The sequence below is a fragment of the Pseudoliparis swirei genome, chromosome 20 (genome assembly GCF_029220125.1).
Source record: "Pseudoliparis swirei isolate HS2019 ecotype Mariana Trench chromosome 20, NWPU_hadal_v1, whole genome shotgun sequence".
NCBI classification, from domain to species: domain Eukaryota; kingdom Metazoa; phylum Chordata; class Actinopteri; order Perciformes; family Liparidae; genus Pseudoliparis; species Pseudoliparis swirei.
In genome coordinates, this window is record NC_079407.1 from 12541704 (window position 1) to 12564719 (window position 23016).

Sequence of the window (23016 nt, forward strand, 5' to 3'; positions counted from 1 at the left end):
GTTGGCGTGACTCTGGAGGACAGAGGCACGACACTGGATGCTCATCTGGATTTTTCAACAACTCCAAATGGGATTACTATATTTTGCCAGAAATCCTGCAAACAGTTGAATGTTTGCGGGCCTTATTTTGGAGGTGAAACCTTAATTTGGTCACATCACTGTTTTGTTTCTGAGAGAGCTGGTTTAAAAATGGCAATGGGTTATAGTTTCCATATTTACAGGCTTGTCTTATAAGCATATGTATCTCCCCATGAGCAGATAATAGAATCTGCTTCTATCACATGGACAGAGAATCAGTCTCATCAATGACATCATTGTTTTGACTTGCTCTCTCCTCTGGATGAAGCGCGTTGCAATCATCTGTGTCGAAATGGCAACATAGACAATGTTTTCATTATGATTCTCACTAATATTGGACAGAAACTCTATCGTAACAGCACAACTTCAGCTGGAAGATAAACGTGATGACCGTTTTATTCGCAGCTGCCAGCAGAAATATTAGGATACACATGTTGAATATGGTGAGATTTTGGAAAAAGGTGATTAAGTCTAAGTTATTTTAACAGGAGAAAACTCTGGGTCACAAAATGGAAATATTCTATGTGTGGAGGCGTTGATGAATTTCACACGTATGTCACTGTACGTGTCACGTAGGGGCCTCAGCTTCACCGGCTCATTGCTGAGTGCTGCCCTCTAGTGGTGACAGTGTGGTCACAATCTACAAACGTAGACCTGAAGGGCAAAAAAAGAAAGAAAAGAGTATGAATTATAATGCAGACCAGTCAAATGGCATCTTTAATAACGTCTTCGATTGTCAACATACGACCGTTTGTACATTTCTCACACGGTCACCATTTGTGTCAACGCACCGACGGCCTCTTCCCTTCATCCCTTGTTCACACGACATTGATGTGACAAGTCAATCCAGGAAAACAACTAAGGGACCAAATCGTTTCATTTTAAATAACAAAGGCCCTCAAATTGTGAAAATAAAAGCTGACATCGACATGGAATAAGTACCCGTGGGTCTCCCGGTCTTTTACGTGACGATGGGGGTCATTGAAGGAGTCAGTTCAGTGCAGTGACGTTGAGCATTTTAAAAAGTATTAACCTTTTGAAGGAATGTTTTCATGCATGCTATTGGACGGCTTTAAAGTTATCCAGAATGTGTCACGGTCTGATGTCTGTGACTGATGAGCTCCCGTGTAAAATAAAACATAAAGACCCATTTTAAAAAAACAGTTTTATTGCACCAATGCTTGATCATATGACTTTTGTACAGACTTCCGTATTTACACTTTAATAATTATTATGCCTCTCATAAATAGAACAACAACTAATAGTAACTAATCTTTCTCTTGTCTATATGTTTAAATACTGCGCATGCAAAGTATGTAAAGTTTGTGTTTGTCGAATACATATGCTATTAGTTATGTACACAGTTGAAAAACAGAAACACGTCCCAAATGAAACTCTTTAAACATGCAACCTTGCTGCTGGGGTCGGGGGCAGTTTGATTTGAGCAAAACTGCAACCACAGTTTCTGCTACTCAACCCCCCCCCCTCCCTAAAAAAAAACACAATTGAAAATAAAATGTTAAAGACAAAGAACAAATCGACAAAATACTCCTCCAGTTAACCACGACATGCACGCTGTGACACTAGCTGTGAACGAGGTGTGACGTTCCACCACTAATGCACTATTGACATACACAAATAAAAGCAGTGTAACCAGAGTAAACAAACAATAACAGATGTTTTGTTGTTGTGCCACAGGCAACAAATACACTGTGTTCAAACACAAGGGCTGCTCCGCCCCCACAGTGTTGGTGGATCAATGTCGACATATAACACAGAAATCCTCATATTTCAACATTTAAGATCAACAATGGGCAGACCGTGTGAAATGCAGCGTCTCATATCCCAAAGTGCTGAGAGAAACACGTCACTCTCCCTTCACCTCTAGGTGGCACTCTCGCACAAACCTCCAGCCCTTCTCATTTTACTGGGAATGGATGACATGTCCAGTGCAACAGAAATAATAGTGAGCAGGACAGAAGGGTCAGGACAGAGGGGACAGGAGAGAGGGAGCAGGAAAGAGACAGAAGGGTCAGGACAGAAGGGTCAGGACAGAGGGGACAGGAGAGAGGGAGCAGGAAAGAGGGAGCAGGACAGAAGGGTCAGGACAGAGGGGGCAGGAGAGAGGGCGCAGGAAAGAGGGAGCAGGACAGAAGGGTCAGGACAGAGGGGGCAGGAGAGAGGGAGCAGGACATAGGGGCCAGGACAGAAGGGTCAGGACAGAGGGGGCAGGAAAGAGGGAGCAGGACAGAAGGGAGCAGGACAGAAGGGTCAGGACAGAGGGGACAGGAGAGAGGGAGCAGGAAAGAGGGAGCAGGACAGAAGGGTCAGGACAGAGGGGGCAGGAGAGAGGGAGCAGGAAAGAGGGAGCAGGACAGAAGGGAGCAGGACAGAAGGGTCAGGACAGAGGGGGCAGGAGAGAGGGAGCAGGACATAGGGGCCAGGACAGAAGGGTCAGGACAGAGGGGGCAGGAGAGAGGGAGCAGGAAAGAGGGAGCAGAACAGAAGGGTCAGGACAGAGGGGCCAGGACATAGGGGCCAGGACAGAAGGGTCAGGACAGAGGGGTCAGAAGAGAGGAGGAGCGAGGGAAATATTGAGAGATGAGAGTCACTGCAGGATTTCAGAGCTTGTGAGAAAGTTTTCACAAAAGTTGTCGGGGTTAACAATTCACAACAGGAACCGTTTCAAATATAACAAATAAAGTTCACATGGGGACATTGGGGCATTTTTGCAGGAAAACTGAAGTGGATTAAACTTTTCACAGCACTCAGTTACAATGAATTAACTTGTGATTTAAAGATGTAAAAACATAATTTTTTTAATCGACACTAAAACACTTCCACATTCAATAAATGCTGAGTTGATTTAGATGATGTGGCGAAACATGGTGTCAATGGATTGCCCGTCAGGATGACAGTGTGAACGCATCATTTAGCTACGGAGCCAACAGACAAACTGCATCAAAGGTCAAAGGTCGATTCAGGTCCGATGAGCTGGAGAACTTCTCGCTATATTTCGCTCCCGCCGTTGCCATCGACTGCAATCGCGTCACCGACTGAGGCGGACGAGACAAGATGAGAGGACGCTGAATTCAAGCCCCTTGCAATAAAGCGTGAGTGCACTGAACACCACAGATGGATGATATATATAGTACGACAGTGTGAATAGTGAAAGGGTGGATTATTTATCTTTTTTAGTCCTTCAATAGGAAACACACAGTTTCTTTGCACCTGAACAGCGTTGACCTGACGGTGTGTTCCTTCACGAATACTCTGAGGCTAAAACACGAGTTATCCACAGAACCTCTTGTGCGAGTGTGTAGAGCTGATGAACCCGATGCCAGCACCTCATATATCAGCCCCACAGACCAGGAGGAATAGAAAGACAGAGAGCCGGCTTCACGAGGCCTCTGCTTGAGGGCTGTCATCGTGCTTCCAGGAACTATAATAAGGGGGCAATTGTTGCCTCTCTCTCTCTCTCTGTCATTCCCTTTCAGAGCCCTGGTGGCTTATTATTAGACTCCTGGCGGGTGACAGATCCGCAGTCACATCTCGCCTGCTGGGGAAGCGAGCAGCTCTGAACTCCTGCACTCAATCAGATTTTGTTTCTTCTTTTTGTTGTTGTTGTTGTTGTAATTTTTATTTATTTGATTGCATCAGGGAAACAGACAGAACAGAGTTATTATGTGTGAATGTCAGCCCTTGGGTGTCCCTGTCGAGGTAAAGGGGGAGGAGTCCTGTGCGACACTTTTTCATTGAACGTGGGGTGGAGAGGCGCCACTCGTGCCACTGAGAATAGATTTTAGCATGATTCCTTGTAGTTCTTTTCCGATTAATCTCACCCACTGGCATGCACATGCAGGCTGGCTCGTCTCTCTCTCTTTCCCCCCCGATCACAGTGGGAGCTACTCCATGCCATTCCTCAGCATCTGATTGGCCGCGATGAGCATGACGCTGATGATGAACGCCATGGCAAAGGCGCAGATGAGACTTTTCCTCACGCACGTCTGACGGTTCTTCTTCGAAGGGTTAACTGGAAAGGAAACGAGGGGGAAGAAAAACGGACGTTGGAAAAGGCACTTTACATGCAAAGGGTGCACATTTGGAGTGGCTTATTCACTCAATTTACTCCTTCATACAATATGGATTAATGGCAGAGAAAGTATAATTCAGCAGTGAAAAAGTTAGAGGGGCTTGAATAAGACATGATTCATTTCCACTCCATCTCGACCCAAATCTTGAAACCCGACAAGACAACAAACATGTCATTCATGAACTCCGGTTACTTTCTCATTGAGCCGTGCGCCACAGAGATACAAGGCGAAGTAGACATGTTCCACTGTGGGTGCGACCTGAGGAGATACACTTGAGTTGTGAGCTCGCTCACACACACACACACACACACACAAGTGTTGCTAGGCAGAATTAACAGATCTGCTCTCAATACCATCTGAATGAGCAGCGGGTGACTGGGAAGAGATCCACGGAGAGGGACACCGAGAGGGAGCGTCACGGTTCACAGGACCAGACTGGTTTTACAGCACTGCGCCCGGCGGGTGTGGACGCCCGAAGGCCAGTGACTCCAGTCCGACTCGGCTTGGGAAAGCAGGTGCATCACGTTTTCTGCGTCTACTGGGAGCTTTCGAAAGTCGTAAACAAAAATGAAATCTCTGCTCGGACACTTAAAGATACAAGAAGTGTCACGATCCGGAGTTTGTGTCATATTTTGAAGTCCCTGGCTGTGTCTACTACCGGACACTTGAGCACTTCGAGCACTGACTTTCAGTGCTTAGGGCGCCACACTGACAAAACCAGCAGAATTCAGTGCACTGAAAGTACCCGGATGGCGCACTGCAAACGGGCAAAAAATGTAGTGTAAAACGATGGACACAACTCGCCCTAAACGGGCGCCATCTTGGCGACGTAGCGGAAGAGGAGGAGCCCTTTCGCCAGCTTTTCATTTTATTTCTAAAACAATGGCGGACGAGATGGCTACGGTAGCACAAGCGGTAGACCACGGAGGCTCCTGCCGCGATTGTGGAGGTATCGCAGTTTCCACATGGGGTGGAGAAAGGTAAACAAGGGACACAAAGAGGGCAAGAAGTGCATTCATTTTGTCAGTTTAAGTTTCGCGGGTATCGCAAGCAGATTTGCGTACGTCACTCCCGGCTTAATTTCGCGGGTGCCGTGAACAGATTTGCGTCCGCCACTTCCGCCAAGTGGTTAACGTAAGTGTTCCATTTGAGACAGCACTTATCAGCCACGGAGTGCCCTACAGATGTCAGTGCACTGTGTTGCAGTTTACTTCGTAAAGTGTCCGGTAGTAGCCACAGCCCCTGTCTCTCGTGTCATCTGTTTCCCTGCATTTCCTGTCCCTGTGATTGTCTGCCCTGTCCCTGATTGTTTCCTCCTGTGTGATTGCTCGCCCCGCCCTCATTGTCTCCACCTGTGTCTCGTTCCCCAGTGTCCAATCACCTGCACCTTCCCTGTGTATTTAAACCCTGTTTGTCTCATTCCTCAGTGTGGGTGTGTACCGTTTAGTTTGTGTGTGGCCTCCTGGTTTGACTCTTTAAAATCTTTAAGAGCAAGTGGGATTGGATAATATAGATGGAGACGTCACTTTGTTTAAACGTTGTCCGTTTTATATTCTTGACATTTGCGTTTGTTGAAATATGATTTAAACCTGAATTTAACCTGGGTGGTTTCAGTAAGAACTACTAGCTGTCTAGTGAAACCGCAATCTCATCTATTAGCCACCAGCACCTCAGATTGGTCTGGTTTACACTAAACTGCGGGTCCGGGAATTGAATCTCCAAAGCCCCAGTCGCTTGCCCTAATTTTGCGGCCACATGCTGCACGTGTTCTTGTCGCTGAACTGCGGAGATGGGAGCAGAGCTGAGGTCCAGACATTAGTTCTCCGTCCAGTTGCCTGAGCCTACTGCCAGCCTCATAAAACACCCCCTCAGCCGCCCACAGTAACTACCCCCCTGCCAAATATCCACAAATGGTTTTCTCCCGTGGACTACTGTGGTCATGAAGTCATAAGCTGTACGCTGGTTTCCAAGCTGCTGATTTATGGCTTTCCAGATCCGCTCAAGCTTCAAAATCAGTTATAGGTGAATAACTCTCAGGCTGAGGCTACATCTATACACCTGCATGGCAGCTGGGACATTAGTGGATCAACCTGGATATCCACACCCGCGTCTGGCCGCCAGGCCCGCTGCCGATCCGGCTTGCGTCTCTGTACTTTTGGGGGCAATTTGTTCAACAATGGTGAACGTCTACGGTTCAGCAGCTGGATCCCGGATCCTGTATTCTGTGGTTTTACAGCAGCGCGCCGTATTGATTCCAGAGCGAGTTGAAGCCAGAGGGAAATCAAGCAGCTCATATGCTGCCTCAGACGGCATTAGGCTGAAGCAATAAGCAGCGGAGGAGAATGATGAATCTCACGATGACAAAGCGTATGGATCTCTCCATGACGGAGCACTTTTTGGGGTCCCTGTGGGTGGCAGGATGCTCCGTGTGATCCCGCAGTGTTTTTTTCTCGTTATCATCATAAACCCAATCGGAACATCATGTTGTCATCACTCCACCACTTTTTAAGACCCAGATAAAGTGTCCATTGACACCAGTGACAGGCAAAGGGACCCCCGACAGGCCAGATTCAGGGGCAGGAGTTGCTTGGTAAAGGTGGACTTTGAGGGCTGTGTGGCCTCTGACCATCATTTGAGCCAACAAGAAAGATACATATCAGTGCTGTGGGAATTCAAAGATATAGCATTATTAATTCTGCACAACAAAGTAGTTACGGACCCTGCTGCCTTCGGGACTGTGTGGGAACATATGACTCAGCCTTTCCTCGAACCAAAATTCACGCGACGAGCGTCTGGACGAAATGGACGGCAGTGCAATTTCATTCGGCCGCTTTTCAGAGCGGCGTGATATCAGTCATGAACCAATCAATAGAGTCCCATACGACAGATGGAAAGAAACAAACCTGAGGGTGAACAGCGGGACGTGTTGAGGGGGCAGTGAGAGTTACTGAAATAAAGCAACAAGGTTAATTTTAACGAATCTTTTGGCTGTTGCCTAACGGCAACGAAGCATCTGCTCAGCTACGGCCGAACAGATGCTTCACCACAGTGCCGCGCACATACGGCGTTAATACTGGACCGCGTACCGGCATCCGTGGCATCAGACGTAAATTACGATGTTCTATTGTGGAAAACGTCGTGTAATCTCTCCCCCCCATTCCTGCTCTGATCCATAAATCTTGGATGGAGAGTTTTTGCAGAGTGAGGTCATGCACATTTTATCTGTGTCACTTCTGAACCGGTCACCCCCAACGCCCCAAATTAATGAATTAGCAGGCGTGCTGTGACTGCGGAGAGCTCAAAGGGGAAGCTGTCTTCCTTCTTCACGCACACACACACACACACACACACACACACAGTAAAGGTAGCTCACCTCCCTCATACTCTGTGTGATAGTTCCCAGCGTTCTCCTTTAGGCTCTCTTCCTCGTTGATGATGATGTTCTCAATGTCCTTCATGGTCAGGTGGTCGCGGAAGGCGTAGAACAGGATGTGTTTCAGCTCCTCCAGGGTGATACTCTGCATGTCGAACTGCAGGAGGAGACGGATGAGAGGAGGAGATTCAATTCATTGTTTTTTTTAAGAAAGAGAGGCCGTTTTGCTTTCACATAAATAAACTGTGTGCTTCTGCAGTGCAGCAGGTAGGGCAGCATATCAGCGAATCACAGAATTAATTCAATATCATCGGAGAGTCCAGGAAGCAGTCGAAAGAACTGAATTACTCTGAATATTGGCAAACATTGCCTCTCACATTGACAGACTCAATAAATACAACTAATTTCATGAGGCTCTTTGCACCAGATGACTTGGGTCTGCCCTCATTTGCAATACATTATGATTAACAGAATTAGCAAGTATCTCTCTCTTATGTAAAGCTGCATGAGACAGGACATTTCCTTTGGTATTTGTATCGTATTGGTTTTAGTGTGACGGAAATGCACAGCAAGAAGGCGTTGTCAGAAGTGATGTCACACAGTGGAGGACGTCACAGACTCCTGATTGGTCTAACCAATTTTAGACCGAGTCGGTGAGTTTAATTTGTCTAATCTTTCAACGACGCTTTATTGGTTTGTTTTTTTAAGTAAGACTTTACTTGAATGAACTTGCAAAGTAGAAACTCAACAGTTCCTAACAGTTTGAATTACTTTTAAAATAAGTTTAGTAAAAGCAGAAAGACCTCAGTTCATGCAGCTTGAGTGCGGCCACGTGGGTTGAAATGGATGTGCTGGCTCTGTGAGACAAGACGGTGATTATATTGACAGAACGGCCTCCACATCTCTTTAGAGGTGGAAGAGACACAAATGCTATGAATTCCACAAGGTGAAGAAAAAGAAATCCAGTTTTCAAATCCATTATTACATGAACATCTGTATGGATCACAGTGGAAATGAATCACATTGACCATCAATACCATTTCTTATCTCTCCAATTCAGAGTGAGCTAATGAACACACTCACACCAATGTTAATCGGCATCCATAGAAAAGGTGCAACATAATAGAGTCATAAATAACATATGCTTTAGTAGAAATAAATTAAGAGCAGAATAAACTGTTACTCCATAGGCCGGCTGCCCGGTCAACGAGTGTTGCACACTGCACTAGTTTGAGTGCTTTTTTACTGTAGTTGCAGAAAAAGCAGAGGAGCATTTGAATAACTCAATCATAATTCAATGCTCAAGTTTTATGAATGCAATTGCTGTTACGACTAGAGGTGAGAGGCATTGCATTGCATTGTATGTATTGCGCTGTATGTATGCATGAGCTAATGGTTCTATTTTTATTCAGTCAAAATTACATCCAGTCTTTGTATTTTTTTGGTGTCCAAAAAACAGATGCTGCAGCATAAAAATGACAATAACTCAATATATTGATCCTCTTTTTTTATTAGAGTGTACCGTGAAGCTTAAACATGCAGTACTGTATTCACGTTGAAGTTATGAAAAGCTCTAAAAATGAATGGGCACTAATGTTGACAATTCTTGCATTATTCAATAACTGTGATGAACTAACTTTGATTGACTAGAGGTTTTCCTGTTCTTGTCAACTGGAGAGTTTTGAGAGTTTATGAAATTATCATAGGCTTCCATCACAAGATGTCTGAAAGAGAAAGACTCAAGTGAAGGTGTTCTGATGCCAATGAGCCACAGCACACTTTTTAAGGAAACATTTGGGCCTCATTCACTATTATCTCCCCAAGTTTGTTTTGAAAGAAAAGGAAATGTCAGATCCTTAGAAAACACTTTTCTGACAGATACTTCTTCAGGTTTAGGCGACAAACCTCAGTCTAGTCATGGTCAGGTAAAGATTGTGATACGGGTTCAAATAAACCTTCTTCTGGCAGAAAGCCCTGTAGACAAACATGTGCATTGACGGGTCGTCATATTTACTGCCAACTGCTGTAGAGGATATAAAATAACACACAAAAAAGATGCATGGGATGGTTTTGAGAAGTATGTGTATTGAAAACTTAACCTCTGCTCCCATCGCCAACATCAGATCTGAGTGCATCCACCATCTCTCTCTCTCTCTCTCTCTCAACCGCCCACTCACTCACGCACACCTTCCACCTCTCTGATACCAACGGTCGTATGCAACATGTGGACTGCACTTTAAACTCGGCATTGGGCCATTTCTCTGTGCACCAGAGTTTCTTGACGACTTGTTGTTTTCATCTTTTCGTCGGCAATGAGGGACCGGGGTCCTCGATGCTATTACTCGGTACGCATTGGAAGAGTTAGTGCGTTGTAGTACTGTTTATTTCTTTTAAAAGACCACAATGCTTCGTAATAAGGAAAGCAGATAATACATTAATTAAGTGATGAAACCGATGATTTTTGAATTGTAGAATAAAAGGTGCAAGTGTGTCCATAGGAGTGAACATGACTCGAAACATGCAACTCGGTGAATATCCGTCCCGTCATGTGCAACAGCAAGGAACAGAAGTTTGGTGTTGGCGAGTGGCCCCACAGATAATAGAGCTGCTCGTTACACCTCTTCTCTCCCCCTGGCGAACAGACACGGAATGATACAAGCTAAACCAATCCTGAAACAGATCCACCTTGCAGCATCTGCTGCTGGTAGTTGCAGTCAGTTGCCGTGTCACTCCCCAAGCGAGACGGGTCGGCGGCCTCATTGTGTTTACTCGACCTCCGCGTAACCTCGCCGCTGCTAACGACGGCAGCATCGTTTGCCGGGGAAGGGCGAGTCGGAGGCCAGATTCATTCGCCGAGATAAGAAAAAAACATTTTATTGGACCATTGCACATCACATCGACCTGCTCAGACTATATTGCCACTTGAGCGTGACCTTTACTGGTGAAAGGAAAGGGAGTGACAAAGAAGGACTCCTGCACAGCAGAAGTGAAAGATCTTTAGCTGGACTCCCACTGTCGTGTGACCTACAGTTTTATACAGAAACCTGTGCAACGACAGGAAACCTTCAGTCGTCTTTTTTGTCGCACAATCTTCATAGAAGTTCAGTCTGAAGTATAATCACATGTCTCGGGCACTCAAAGCTTTTAATGGAGACCCCGGAGGAGTTGGAAATGTCACATCGTGTTCAGACCTGCAGTGGTTCCACTTCCAGCTCGCAAGGAGCCCGGCGGTGAAATGACAGAATCACAGAGCGACGGGAGGGAAGTCGGAAAACGTCTCTTCTCTGAACTCATTCAGCGGAATGAAAAAGACTTTTCACAACATTATCAAGATATAGAAGACGTGTGAGTGATATCGGAGAAGTCACTGGTCGGATCTTTAATAACTATATGATACGTCTTTTTTCTTTTCTTTTTCTGATTGACAGGAAAGATAAGGTTTAAAGAGTGACACAAAACCCCTACAGATGGATCTGGGTAACATGACATCACAAAGGCTGTGTTCCTCTTTGTAGCCAACATTGCTAATGGTCAAAATACCATCATTTTATGTTTTACAACCACAAAACCACCAGTTCAAGAAACATTTGACTAGAGTGACAACGTGTTACTGCGAGATCTTATACGACAAAGTGACTTCACATCATTGTTGTTGTTTTTAACTGTATAATAATATTGCATTGAGTTAACCTTTCACCATATTAACAGAACGCAGCATGAATGAGATGTTGCCATGGCACGAAGACCCTTTACCGCCCCCCCACTAACATCTGGCTTTTGTCTTCAGCGGGAAAGGTTACAGGATTCATCCCGGGGACAAAGGACACAGCAGTTGTCACAGGTAGTTCTCGGCTCCAGCTGCGATCGTCAGTGATGGAAACATGACACCCGGGTGGACCCGAAACATTGACTGATGCCATGTGACGCACGTTGAAGTGCATCCAAAAAACACATGACATACCAGAAGAAGAAAAACATCATGGCAAACTCATCTACAGGTGATAGGAAAGGATATTTTCTCTATTTTTTTCTCTCCGTGTTTAAATATCCTGCATACACATTATTTTTGGTGGGAAAAGAAGCATACAAGTGCTCATTATCAGACGGATTGTTTTCACTCTGTCATCTTCATTTCATATTGTGTTTTTTAAACTGTGCTCTCACACTGCATCATATACTTTGTCAAGCTCTATGCCCGGAGACTATGGCAGCTGGCGATGCAAGACAAATCTCCATGATATCAGAACATTAGCAGTACTATCTTAAAAACACTATCAATTTAAACAATCTCTTCACCTCGGTATCAGCAAAATTCAATGAAACCACAATTACTATAAGAATAATCAAGCTCAATCTAAGGAGATGCACAGATTTTGCTTCATCAATTGCGCGTGCCTGCTCTTCACACTGCAAAGTGGGTTTAGGCGTCGAAGAGGAGGACGGGTAGTCAGCGTAAAGAGAAAGCTCTGTACTTTACACTTGTAAATGAGGCGTGTTCTGCTCCTCACACATTCCGGCGGCGAGAAGATGCCAAGAGCCAGCAACTATCCATCTGCTGAGTTCAACCCCGCTGCCTTACAGGCAAATTACACAACCACAGATAAATCTTTGCTCACACTGTTGAATCCCGTTATATGCATTGGCTAATCTGAGCTCTGACGCAATAGGCTGCAAGTATGTTTCTCTTTGAATGCCAGAAATATGAATGCATTATAAACATGCTGAAGCCGGGGACAAACTTGTGCTAGAAAGTTGAATGCATGAATACAGTTGAGCCACAGACATCTCAACATGTCCTTAATGCTCTTTTTGTCAAATAATTATACTTATTATTATTTTGTAAAGTGGTGTTTGGTGGGGTCTAATTGCAGTTCAGTGTCCCCCTGACAGTACCACACACCGATCATATAATCTCTAGATGTCGTCACTGGGCATCTAAATGGAAAGATGACACGGCTCTGGAGCAGAAGAGAGGATTTCATACACGCTTGACAGCCAAGGGAAACAAAGAGACAAGCGTTTCATAAATGTAATATTTTCGCTGGACTTGCTGGAGACAATGTGGGTACGTAATGGCAGACTCTGCAGGGAAAATATCAAAGCAGCGGGATACCAGAGACAAATATTCACTCCCACACTGAACCAATGGATGTATATTGTAAATAGCATAGAATGGAAAATATGACATTCATTTTCATTGCAGTCGGAAAAAGGAGAGAGACTAAATGGGATTGACTATATAACTGACTAATGTGTCTGACAATAGTAAATACAACTGTGGTACAGCTAACTATGAGGAAAGGAATCCATGCATATTTATGCATTTCTTTTTCATATCTCAAAAGCCACTCATCCGACTTACTTCATACTTGGTGGGTGTTTTTCTGGGGACCAAATGGAGTGATTTGTTGAATTCGGTGCAATTTGGAAACCTTCGACATGAATAAACCTCAAAAAAGAAAACATACAAAGGAGGCTAGGAGTTTGCAGGGCTCTGCAGATTGAGCATGTCGTCCGCCGGCCTCTACAGGCTCATGGAAGAAGTTCTGCTACTGGATGCTGGATTAACGTGACAACCAACCTCCTCTTCCCTTCCCTGCAGCAAGTCTGGACCGGGATCGGGACGATCCAAAGTGTTCAATCAAAATTGGATGCCTGGTCGAGCTAACGGAATAATTCAGCCAACGACTTTCTCTCGTTCTCTCCTCTTTTTGGGAGAATTTTATTCTCTGATCACACGTAAAATACAAGCTTGCATGCGATTGCAATCACAGCGGGAGTCCTCTCCAACAACACCGGTTGAAACCCAAAACAACTCTCTCTCCACCCAAGCCAAGCACGGCCCTCTAAGCACCCACTTTTTCGTGACGTTATCCTGATCTCGGATTGGCGCTCGTCTGCCCACCCCTTGTCACATGGGCCCTCCAGCCGCCTCGTTCCCCTCTCTCATTGTAACAACATGATAACAAGTGTGTGTGTGTGTTGCGTTTGTGTGAGGCGCAGTACCTAAACTTTGAGGAGCAGACATAATAAAGATGGTGACTATTATATAAGAAAAGAATGTGTGAATGGCCGACATGAGGACATGGCTATACTACATTTAATTGTTACTTATGGCATGTCCTCTGAAAAGTCTGTCGTAATACAGTACACAGTTACAGTGTACGATATGCCAGTCATGGAATTGTTGATAGGATTGTCCTTAATTTCTAGGTTCGATTATACATATGCAGGTTAATACAGATGTTGAACCATAAATGTTTTCTGTAGCATTGATGTGGGGAGAGATTAATGATCGAAATGTACTTGAGGTGTAAGAGCAACAGGACATCACGGTTGAAGAAGAACACATTTGTAGACTATGTGGACTACACAGTGTACACAATACGAGGACTTTAACACGAAGCTCAGAGAAGTATCAGAGTCTGAGAGTGAGGCGTACCATCATGGGAAAACCCTCGAGCAGATTCAGATGCTGTGAATAATGCAGGAGAGTGCTTTGTAAATAATAAATTTCCCGGCAATAAATATTACCAGCCGTAAGCAGTATAAAGGTTTTGCGAGGTGGACATCGTGAAAAAGGAATGGAATGAAGTAATGACTAGTCATGACTTTCCATCTCTTATCTCGTGCGCACCGGTTTACAGCCGCTAAAGACTCGGCTTGTTAAGGCGCCGAGGAAAGCAGACAGACTTCTCTGCTGAGGTCTTTGATCATCTGCGCTCCACTGTGACGACTTTAATGAAGGTAATGCCCCTGTGAACGATAAAGGGTCAAAAAAACACAAACGCGTGGCCTCCTCAGGTGCCAACACACAACATGAGTTTTGGACAGTCAGTCCATTTACAATACATTCACTTTTCATTTGCTGCAAGCACTATGACACAATACCCTTTGTTGATCAAATCAAAAGAATGGCACATTAGAGATTGCTTGGAGATGGTTTAAGGAGAGCAAGGCATGATGGGGGACTGCCTGAAGCCACTGAGGAGGCTATCAATAGTCAATTACAGTTAATGTGCTAAATCAAGGAGAAACTACTCCCATTAACCCCTGCAGTGGTGCAGGCTAGAGGTTCACGGTCCTCATTTGCGGCATTTAAATGTCGCATATAATTCATTGCCTTTACTGAAGAGGACTGAGGAACAGATGAGAGCGAAGGCTAGAGAGATCGGGAAATGAGAGAAAAATCAATTCTAAGCACAATTACTTGGAGGTTTAACATTCAATTGTAGCCCCATTCCGACCTGAACATTATTCAGCACATATTCAGTTTGCCAACAGGTCCCAGCCTGGAATCAAGAATACACCAATACATCTCTCTTTATGAAATTGTCGAAACTTGTGCATTTTAAATTTGACCAGAGCCTAATCAAAGGCTCGTCCAACCCAAGAGCACCAGGACATGACTGTCACGTGGAACAGGATTGCAGCATTAAACAACAGTCTCTTTCTTCTCAGAATTTAAAGACATTGAAGCATTTTTTTCCTTTTCCTTCCCAGACTAAAAAAAAGCAGACTACAGCAGGCCCACGTTGTGGTTAACAAAAGGAGCAGTAGAAAGCATCCTGTGTCGTGCGATGTGCACATCTGGACAGGATGGCTCGACGGTGGGTGATTAGAACCGTCCACAACGTCGCTGCTACGGATCTACTTTTCGTTCCGTGATATTGGTGACGAGAGGTATCTGCACGGAGCCCAGCCTGAGGACATTTAAAGACGACACCCACTAGCCACAGCCTGTTCGCTGCCGTCCGACAAGAGGTACAGAAATACCACTGTGCCACCAGACTTTCAGAGCAGGCTGGGAGACTCCATAATTACTCCTCCCCCTCTCCAGATAATATGATTTCTTTTTTGTGCTTTTTTTACACCCTTGTAACCTTGTAATAGTCGTCATTTGCAGCCCTGACGAGACTTTGAAGTGGAAAGAAATAACCGCATCTCAACACTCCGAATTAGGCTGTGAAACGATGATCAATGAACAATCGGTCCCATGAATCCACACTGTTATAAAAATAACGACGCTCCTTTCTCGGACCAGCATGTCATTATAATGCATTCATTTTGATTGACAGATAATTCATTACACTTCTGGGCACACAAAAGCATAAATTTGTGTGTGCACGACAAAGCATGTGTGTTTTAAGCAACAACGCGGTGATGTGTTGTCCACACTTCTCAGAGTTGCGGGGGAAAGAGAAAGAGCTGTAGCGAAGCGAATTGCAGAGGTAGCCGAGCTGACTTCCATGTAATTAAAGCTACATGGAACATGAGGAGGAGGGGGAGGGGGAAGGGGGGTAGCCACCAACATGTCACACACTGTACAAATGAGCCTTCACTTCTCAGGAGGCCTGAGGTGTGTGATGCTGATGCTGCTGCCGCTTCTCCGAAGGCGGCAGAACTTCAAACAGCGTCGTCCATATTCTCTCTCAGTCGCTCGAATGGTTGAGGTTCAAAGTCTGACTCAGCCTCCAACTGTGCACCACAGTATATTCTACGTCCTGTGTGTCTATTTGTCCACGACCAGCCTCCACTCAACCCCGTAAGAAAGGTGATGTATCCACGAGAAAGAATCAGTGTGTCCAGGAGCGAGGTGATACTATCAATTACACTTCAGGTCATAGATTACTGTGTTTTTCTCGCTAGATTTACAGCTTTACAAAGCCGACACCGACATGGTGTTCATTTCTTTAAATGACAACCACAAATTGTGCAGTTTTTGTCACTGCAGTGTATTTTTAGGGGCTTTTGGAAGAACATTTTCAGAGCCTCTCGAGAAATAGAATTTATATATTCAGTTTTATTTTGTATAGCCCATATATACAAGTCAGAAACGTCTGGCCCATTTATCGAAAACCACAGGCAGTCTGGAAGATGGTCTCCTTGCAGCCTGTAGCGGACGTTTATCTTGACCTGCAAATACGTGGACTGTTGGGCCATGAAAGTGAAAGCTGATAGCTCAAAGACGCAAATCCCGTTGTGAAAATTATTTATTACCCTGTTCATGGTTGAGAAGTCCCTCTCGGGACTGTCAGGGCAATGGAAGGCAGCGGGCTCATAGTTGGGTACAAGACACCAAACTCCTCATATTTTACGGACTTTGTCTTGTTTTGAAAAGGTTCAACATGCTATTAGTAACACATTATATTGTTCATGATAATATCATGTGAACATTTCACATTTTGACCAGAGACCACTTCCTGTAGCCGACTGTATTTTATCTATTCATTCATGTAATGTATTTTGTATGGTGCTACTCCTGGTGCAACTTCCGGTTCTAATCCGGGTGCTACTCCTGGTTCTAATCCGGGTGCTACTCTGGGTGCTACTCTGGGTGCTATTCCTGGTGTATGTATGAATTTACATGATATAAACATACGGAGAAAGTAGCTTTTGAGTGTGGTGTGAGACTTATGGTCAAGATGCGTTGAAGGACAACATCACTGCTGATTCAACAAAGCGTCTTTGAGTACTATGAAAAGCGCTATAGAAATTGTATGTATTATTGTTATTATTATTAACTGAGCAAACCCATCACAGGTTTGTGCTGAGCCATGCGTATGACAAAGCACTAAAGCGGTGTAACTGTGGTGGAAGTTGAGCAGAAATGGTTCAGTCTGCTCTCAAGGAAACCCATGACAACGCTGTGCGATGGTGTTTTGATTTTTTTAACTACTAAATTCTGAATAAAATGGCAATGAAGACATCTAAAACAACTGTATACCCACTGTGATTTAGACCAAAGGTGGCACTGTAAAACTCATGTGGGGGTCATCATGAAAACCCCGTCCCATCTCACAGGGAGAGTGAAAACCTCAGAGGAGAGAACTCTGGCCTGGGATCAAAATGATGCCTCCTTCCCCCCTAAACATAATAGCACTGTGACGCTTGGCGCAATAGAGACGAATGGAGTCATTTTCTCTTTGAGAGCCCTCTATAACTCACCAGCAAACCTCTGAGCTGGGTTTTGAGGACGAGCGCATTAGAGGGGCGGTGCTCAGAGTCGATTGGGCTGTATGAAGGAGGGTGATTAGTATGTGGAAAGGAAGGGACGGCGTGTGTATGTGTAGGCGGATGGGTGTTGATTATCCGTCTGTAATGTCACGTCTCTGTTCCACCCTCATTGCTTTTCAAGGCCAATACTCGGCAAAGGGAATACGATTTTTTTGTATTTCCGTCCTCGCTGCTCTACCTCCCCAGCAGGTATGTGTGAATGGCCTTATAGTGTGTTTATATGCTGCCAGGCGGCCTCAATCCTCTGGACTCTGGAGTCTAGACACCCGGCAGCAGAGAGGTACTCTTCTTAAATCACATGCATGGAGCGTTTCACTCACGGCGCTTTAACGCCTCGGTTCGGCGAAACTTGGCTTGCGCCTCCATCGGTGCGACCAATGAGTGGGGAAGAAAGATGGTAATGGGACACATTTGATCAGAAATATAATTGGGGACAAAAGTAGGCTTATTCAAATCCTGTCACGACTTTCACTCGCCTGATGAAGTTCTTATATGTCAAGGTGCTGTAATGTCAAGAGGTGGACAAATGATGTCTGAAAGGCTGCAGGGAGTGAATGGATGGTGTGAAGGTTAATATTTAGAAATACATGAATAAATCACAGCAATCATGTATGAAGTGCAAGAGGAGCGAAAGACACACATCTTTCATCTATACGACTATACGAGCCTCGCATAGACAAATCATTGGCAGTTGTAATTTATGAGATAAATAAGACATAATTCTAAGGACATCCCTAATTTTATTAATTTATCACACAAATCCATAATTTAGACACCAACTTTAGAACAAAGATTATATATTTTTCTGGTGTACACTGCAAAATCTAATTCTACATCACTTATTGTTTTCATTACTATGATTATTATTAGTCGTAGTCGGGCTAAATAAAGCCTCATCTTACTTTAAGCTCTTCTTAATTTGGTGTCAATCTGGTTTTAAATGGCACTTTTGTCTAAAACTAGATTGAATCATTTTTGGAAAAATACATAATGAAAATAAAACGTGAAATATAAAAGAAAACAAATAATTACAGAGGTGGAAAATGTTCTGAAGTTCCTGAGATATAAAAAAATATCATACACAGTGAATGCAATATATTATAAGAGTTTGACGGGTCTGACTGGAAATGTCATGGTGATTGTATTTTATAAATTTCCTGGAATCTGGGCATTAAATTATATTACATATTTGTGTTGATTAAATAACAGCCATGGCACGGAGACAGTGGGTACATCCCAAGTTTTTGATTAGTCGTTTCCTCGTTCCTCGCTTGAACCGGAAGTTGTTCTTCTTCGCCATATTGACGGCCGTCCCAAAACTCTTATTTTGCTGAGAGGGAGCGAGGAGGAGCCATGATCGAGGAGGCACGAGCGCGGGCTTCCAGGAAGTGTTTTATCACTCGACACCCCCCCTCATAGTTCTCAGTTATGTGATTGGACGCTGCAGCTCAAGTTGTATATTAAAGTTCTCTGATCCATCACCTGGTTCAAATATATTTTCATTGTCGGTCTGAATAACAACTTTTTTCTGTGATTTCCCTCAATAACTTTTGTTATGTATATCATTAAAATCAGAGAGGAAACACTTTTGACGTCATTTATCAACTTTCCACTCAGTCACGTGTGGCTGATCACTCCTGACCGTCGCATTTGAGTAAAAAGTTGAACCTGAAACTTTGAGCCTAAATATAATTATTCCTGTGCTGAAGAGCAGCCATGATCATATTGTGGATTATTTTATGAGGTAACAATCAGAATTTCATAACATACAGAGAAATAATATAATACAAAATAATTAATAAATAAGATAAACACATTCCGGCAGAATAAATCAATCCTGTGCGTATAAGCAGGGCACAGAACGCCGTATGAATACCCAACACTGTATAAATACTTTGTTTAACAGTTAACAGACTACAGAGAGAACATCTCCACTCTGACTGATGATAACTGTCTGTATTAGTATACGTACAGTATAGTTCAAGACCATTAAATCAACTGAAAACATTAAACAAGCATTTTAATAAATATTTTTAATGGATTTCTATTAGGATGTCGGGACCAGAAGACAAATCCTTTACACTGATCATGTGTTCAGACACAAAATCCGTCGTCGGTCTCTCCAGCTGTTGAAGCCGACTGACCGCGGATCCAGCTGTGATCAGCGGTCGGTGTCATTAGACACCGACGTCGCTTCACGTGACACCTTCCAGGAAAAGACGTCTCATTTCTCATATTTAAAACATATTTCCTTGTTTCCTCTCTCCTCACATGGTTGTAAAAAAAAAGTGAGTGAGGGAGACAGAGATGCAATTAAAAGACTTGGGGATGCATCCGATGGCTTCCTCTCTACTCTCTGGAGGGGCCAACACAAATATTAGCCTACTCTCATCTCTCTCTTGAGAAATCACTTCGGCCCCATGAATTATTCATCATATATGGGTTGTTTCAAAGTCATTACGAATCTAGAATTGTGCTCGGGCACAAAGAACAGAAAAAAAGGAAGATTATTGGATCTTATTTAGGAAGAAAGTCTACATTCCTAAAGCATGAAGGATGCAGAGACTTCCCATTCATCCAGCCATGCATCTAAATGTCATGTGGTGGGATCAAGAAGACCTCAACGTTTAAAACCAGATCCCTTCTCTCAAAGATTCTTCTCTCTATATATTCAAATGTTGAAGGAGTAACAGGTTTTATAATCTGTCCCTGGATGGATGGATAAAAACTGCAGAGTTGTAGGAACAAAGAACAGCTGGAAGACCTTCTCAACTACTTTCAGGATACATCACTTAAAAAAAAAACCTTTCTTGACAGCTGGCTTAAAGTTTTTGCCGTTGTCATGTCAAAACTCAGCATTTTCAAAAAGCACCAAATTCCCGCGAGTGGTCTTGTGATAACATCGTGACAGTTTGACAGGGATTCGAGAAAGAAAAGTCAACTTACTGAGGAGCCCGTCGCCATTCAGCTTATTTCAATGTACCGAGGGATACGAGGTGTTTTACCTGACAAAACGTAAGAGTTTTACTCTCCCAGCGGATTGAGTCATCGTGAGCCCAGAGGAGGACTACCTGCTCATTACGCCCACACCTGTGTTTATACTTCTCCCTCCTGGCACCTGCTCTTCCAACAATCGGTCTCTTTCTGCCTCATTATCTTTAAAAATCGCTTTTCTGGAGAAAGATTCAATGACATTTCTGCAGGAGGAATTATTAGGGTCCTCGTCGACTTCGTCGTAGAGGAACCTATTGTTATTGAAAGGATTATTATTCTCGGTCCGCAAGAAACGTCGACTGTCCGCACCCCGTACGCCCCAGCAGACTTAAATTCCACATGCAGAAGCAGACTGGTGAAAATTTTCATATTATTGAGTTTTCGTATTAGTACATAAAGAAATGGCTCTATAGCGCCCCCTAGAGTGTTCGTACTCACGGTTTTTTTCGCTAATGACGGATTGACTTGAGATTTGGTCCAGAGGTCAGAATTGACCTGCTCTACAAAAAAGCCTCTCAGACCCCTAAGCTCCGCCTACTTAGATTTTCCGCCATTTTGAATTTTGTTAAAAACACTTTTTGTTTAACTCCTCTGAAACGCTTCGTCCAAATCATATACAACTTGCTGTGGTTCATTATCGGTTCGATGCCATCAGAAATCTTTGAAAGATTGTTGATAGGTCATTGTTTTCAGAAGATATGGACCAATGAACATCCAAGGGGTGTGGTATAATATGTAAAGACACCTAACTTCCAAATCACTTGGTCTATCTTCACCAAATTGGTAGCCTATGTCCACAAGGACACCCTTAACCTACCTTGATTTTTTCATAATATTTGAACATTAGGGGGCGCTACAATCAATCCCTCAAATTATGCCTTTTTGGCCTTTTTTCATGTTTTTACGGGTTGTAAAACCGTTAACTCCTCCTAGTGCTTAAACCCGATTCATTCCAAACTTGGGCAGTAGGGTCTTGAGACCTTTGTCTTGAAAAATCTTTGAAAGATTTCAAAAATATTAAACTATGTGCGTTTGCCGGACCGGCAAAGAAACGCCATTCGCCATGAAAATTGACGTTGTTGTAACTCAGCCATACATAATGGAATCTGCTCCATATTTCTCATACATCATGACATAATGACCCTGAAGACATCCATATGCTAATTTTTCCATATGCTAATTTTTTTCCGGAAAGAAACGCCATTCGCCATGAAAATTGACGTTGTTGTAACTCAGCCATACATAATGGAATCTGCTCCATATTTCTCATACAATTCAATTCAATTCAGTTTATTTGTATAGCCCAATTTCACAAATTACAAATTTGTCTCGGAGTGCTTTACAATCTGTACACATAGACATCCCTGCCCCAAAACCTCACATCGGACCAGGAAAAACTCCCAAATAACCCTTCAGGGGAAAAAGGAAGAAACCTGGAGGAGAGCAACAGAGGAGGATCCCTCTCCTAGGATGGACAGATGCAATAGATGTAATGTGTACAGAAGGACAGATTTAGAGTTAAAATACATTCAATGAATATGACAGAGTGTATGAATAGTTCATAGTAGGCATATTCCACGATGGAGACCTCCACGATCCATCAGGCAGATGGCGGTGGGGAGGAGGAGGGCGGAGTCTCAACAGGACAGTGGCGTAGTCATGAGCAGGAATTCCACGACCCAGACGATCCATCAGGCAGATAGATCTATGCCGTCTCATAGGGTCCGATGACCCCATGAGACGTGAAAGTCAAAAGGACTTCCGGGAGAAAGCAGAGTTAGTAACGTGTGATTGAGAGATGAAAATTCATCCTTAAGGAGAGAAAAAAGAGGAGATAGGTACTCAGTGCATCCTAAAACGTCCCCGGCAGCTATAAGCCTATAGCAGCATATCAAGGGGCTGGACCAGGGCAAACCTGATTCAGCCCTAACTATAAGCTCTGTCAAAGAGGAAGGTCTTAAGTCTACTCTTAAACGAGGTGACTGTGTCTGCCTCCCGGACTGAAATTGGAAGCTGGTTCCATAAAAGAGGAGCTTGATAACCAAAGGCTCTGGCTCCCATTCTACTTTTTAAGACTCTAGGAACTACAAGTAGTCCCGCATTTAGTGAGCGTAGCTCTCTAGTGGGGCAATATGGTACGACAAGCTCCTTAAGATATGATGGAGCATCACCAATCAAGGCTTTGTAGGTTAAGAGAAGAATTTTAAAAGTGATTCTTGATTTTACTGGGAGCCAGTGCAGAGCAGCTAGTGCAGGAGTGATGTGATCTCTTTCTTAGTTTTAGTGAGAACACGAGCTGCAGCATTCTGGATCAACTGGAGGGACCTAAGAGATTTATTAGAGCAGCCTGCTAATAAGGAGTTGCAGTAATCCAGTCTCAAGTAACGAACGTGAACCAATTTTTCTGCATCTTTTGAGACAAGATGTGCCTGATTTTTGAAATATTACGTAGATGAAAGA

The 23016-nt window shown here is 43.9% G+C and overlaps 1 protein-coding gene across 1 annotated transcript in view; it reads right to left on the reverse strand.

The window, feature by feature from the left end:
• Positions 1-3983: 3983 nt before the first annotated feature.
• The window catches only part of LOC130211245 (calcium-binding protein 8-like), a 50231-nt gene continuing 31198 nt past the window's right edge, over positions 3984-23016 (reverse strand). The window contains exons 5-6 of the mRNA XM_056441983.1: positions 7546-7702; positions 3984-4111 (exon numbers count right to left, since the gene is read on the reverse strand). Of these exons, the coding sequence (XP_056297958.1) occupies positions 3984-4111; positions 7546-7702 (285 nt within the window). The remainder of the gene's footprint in view (positions 4112-7545; positions 7703-23016) is intronic.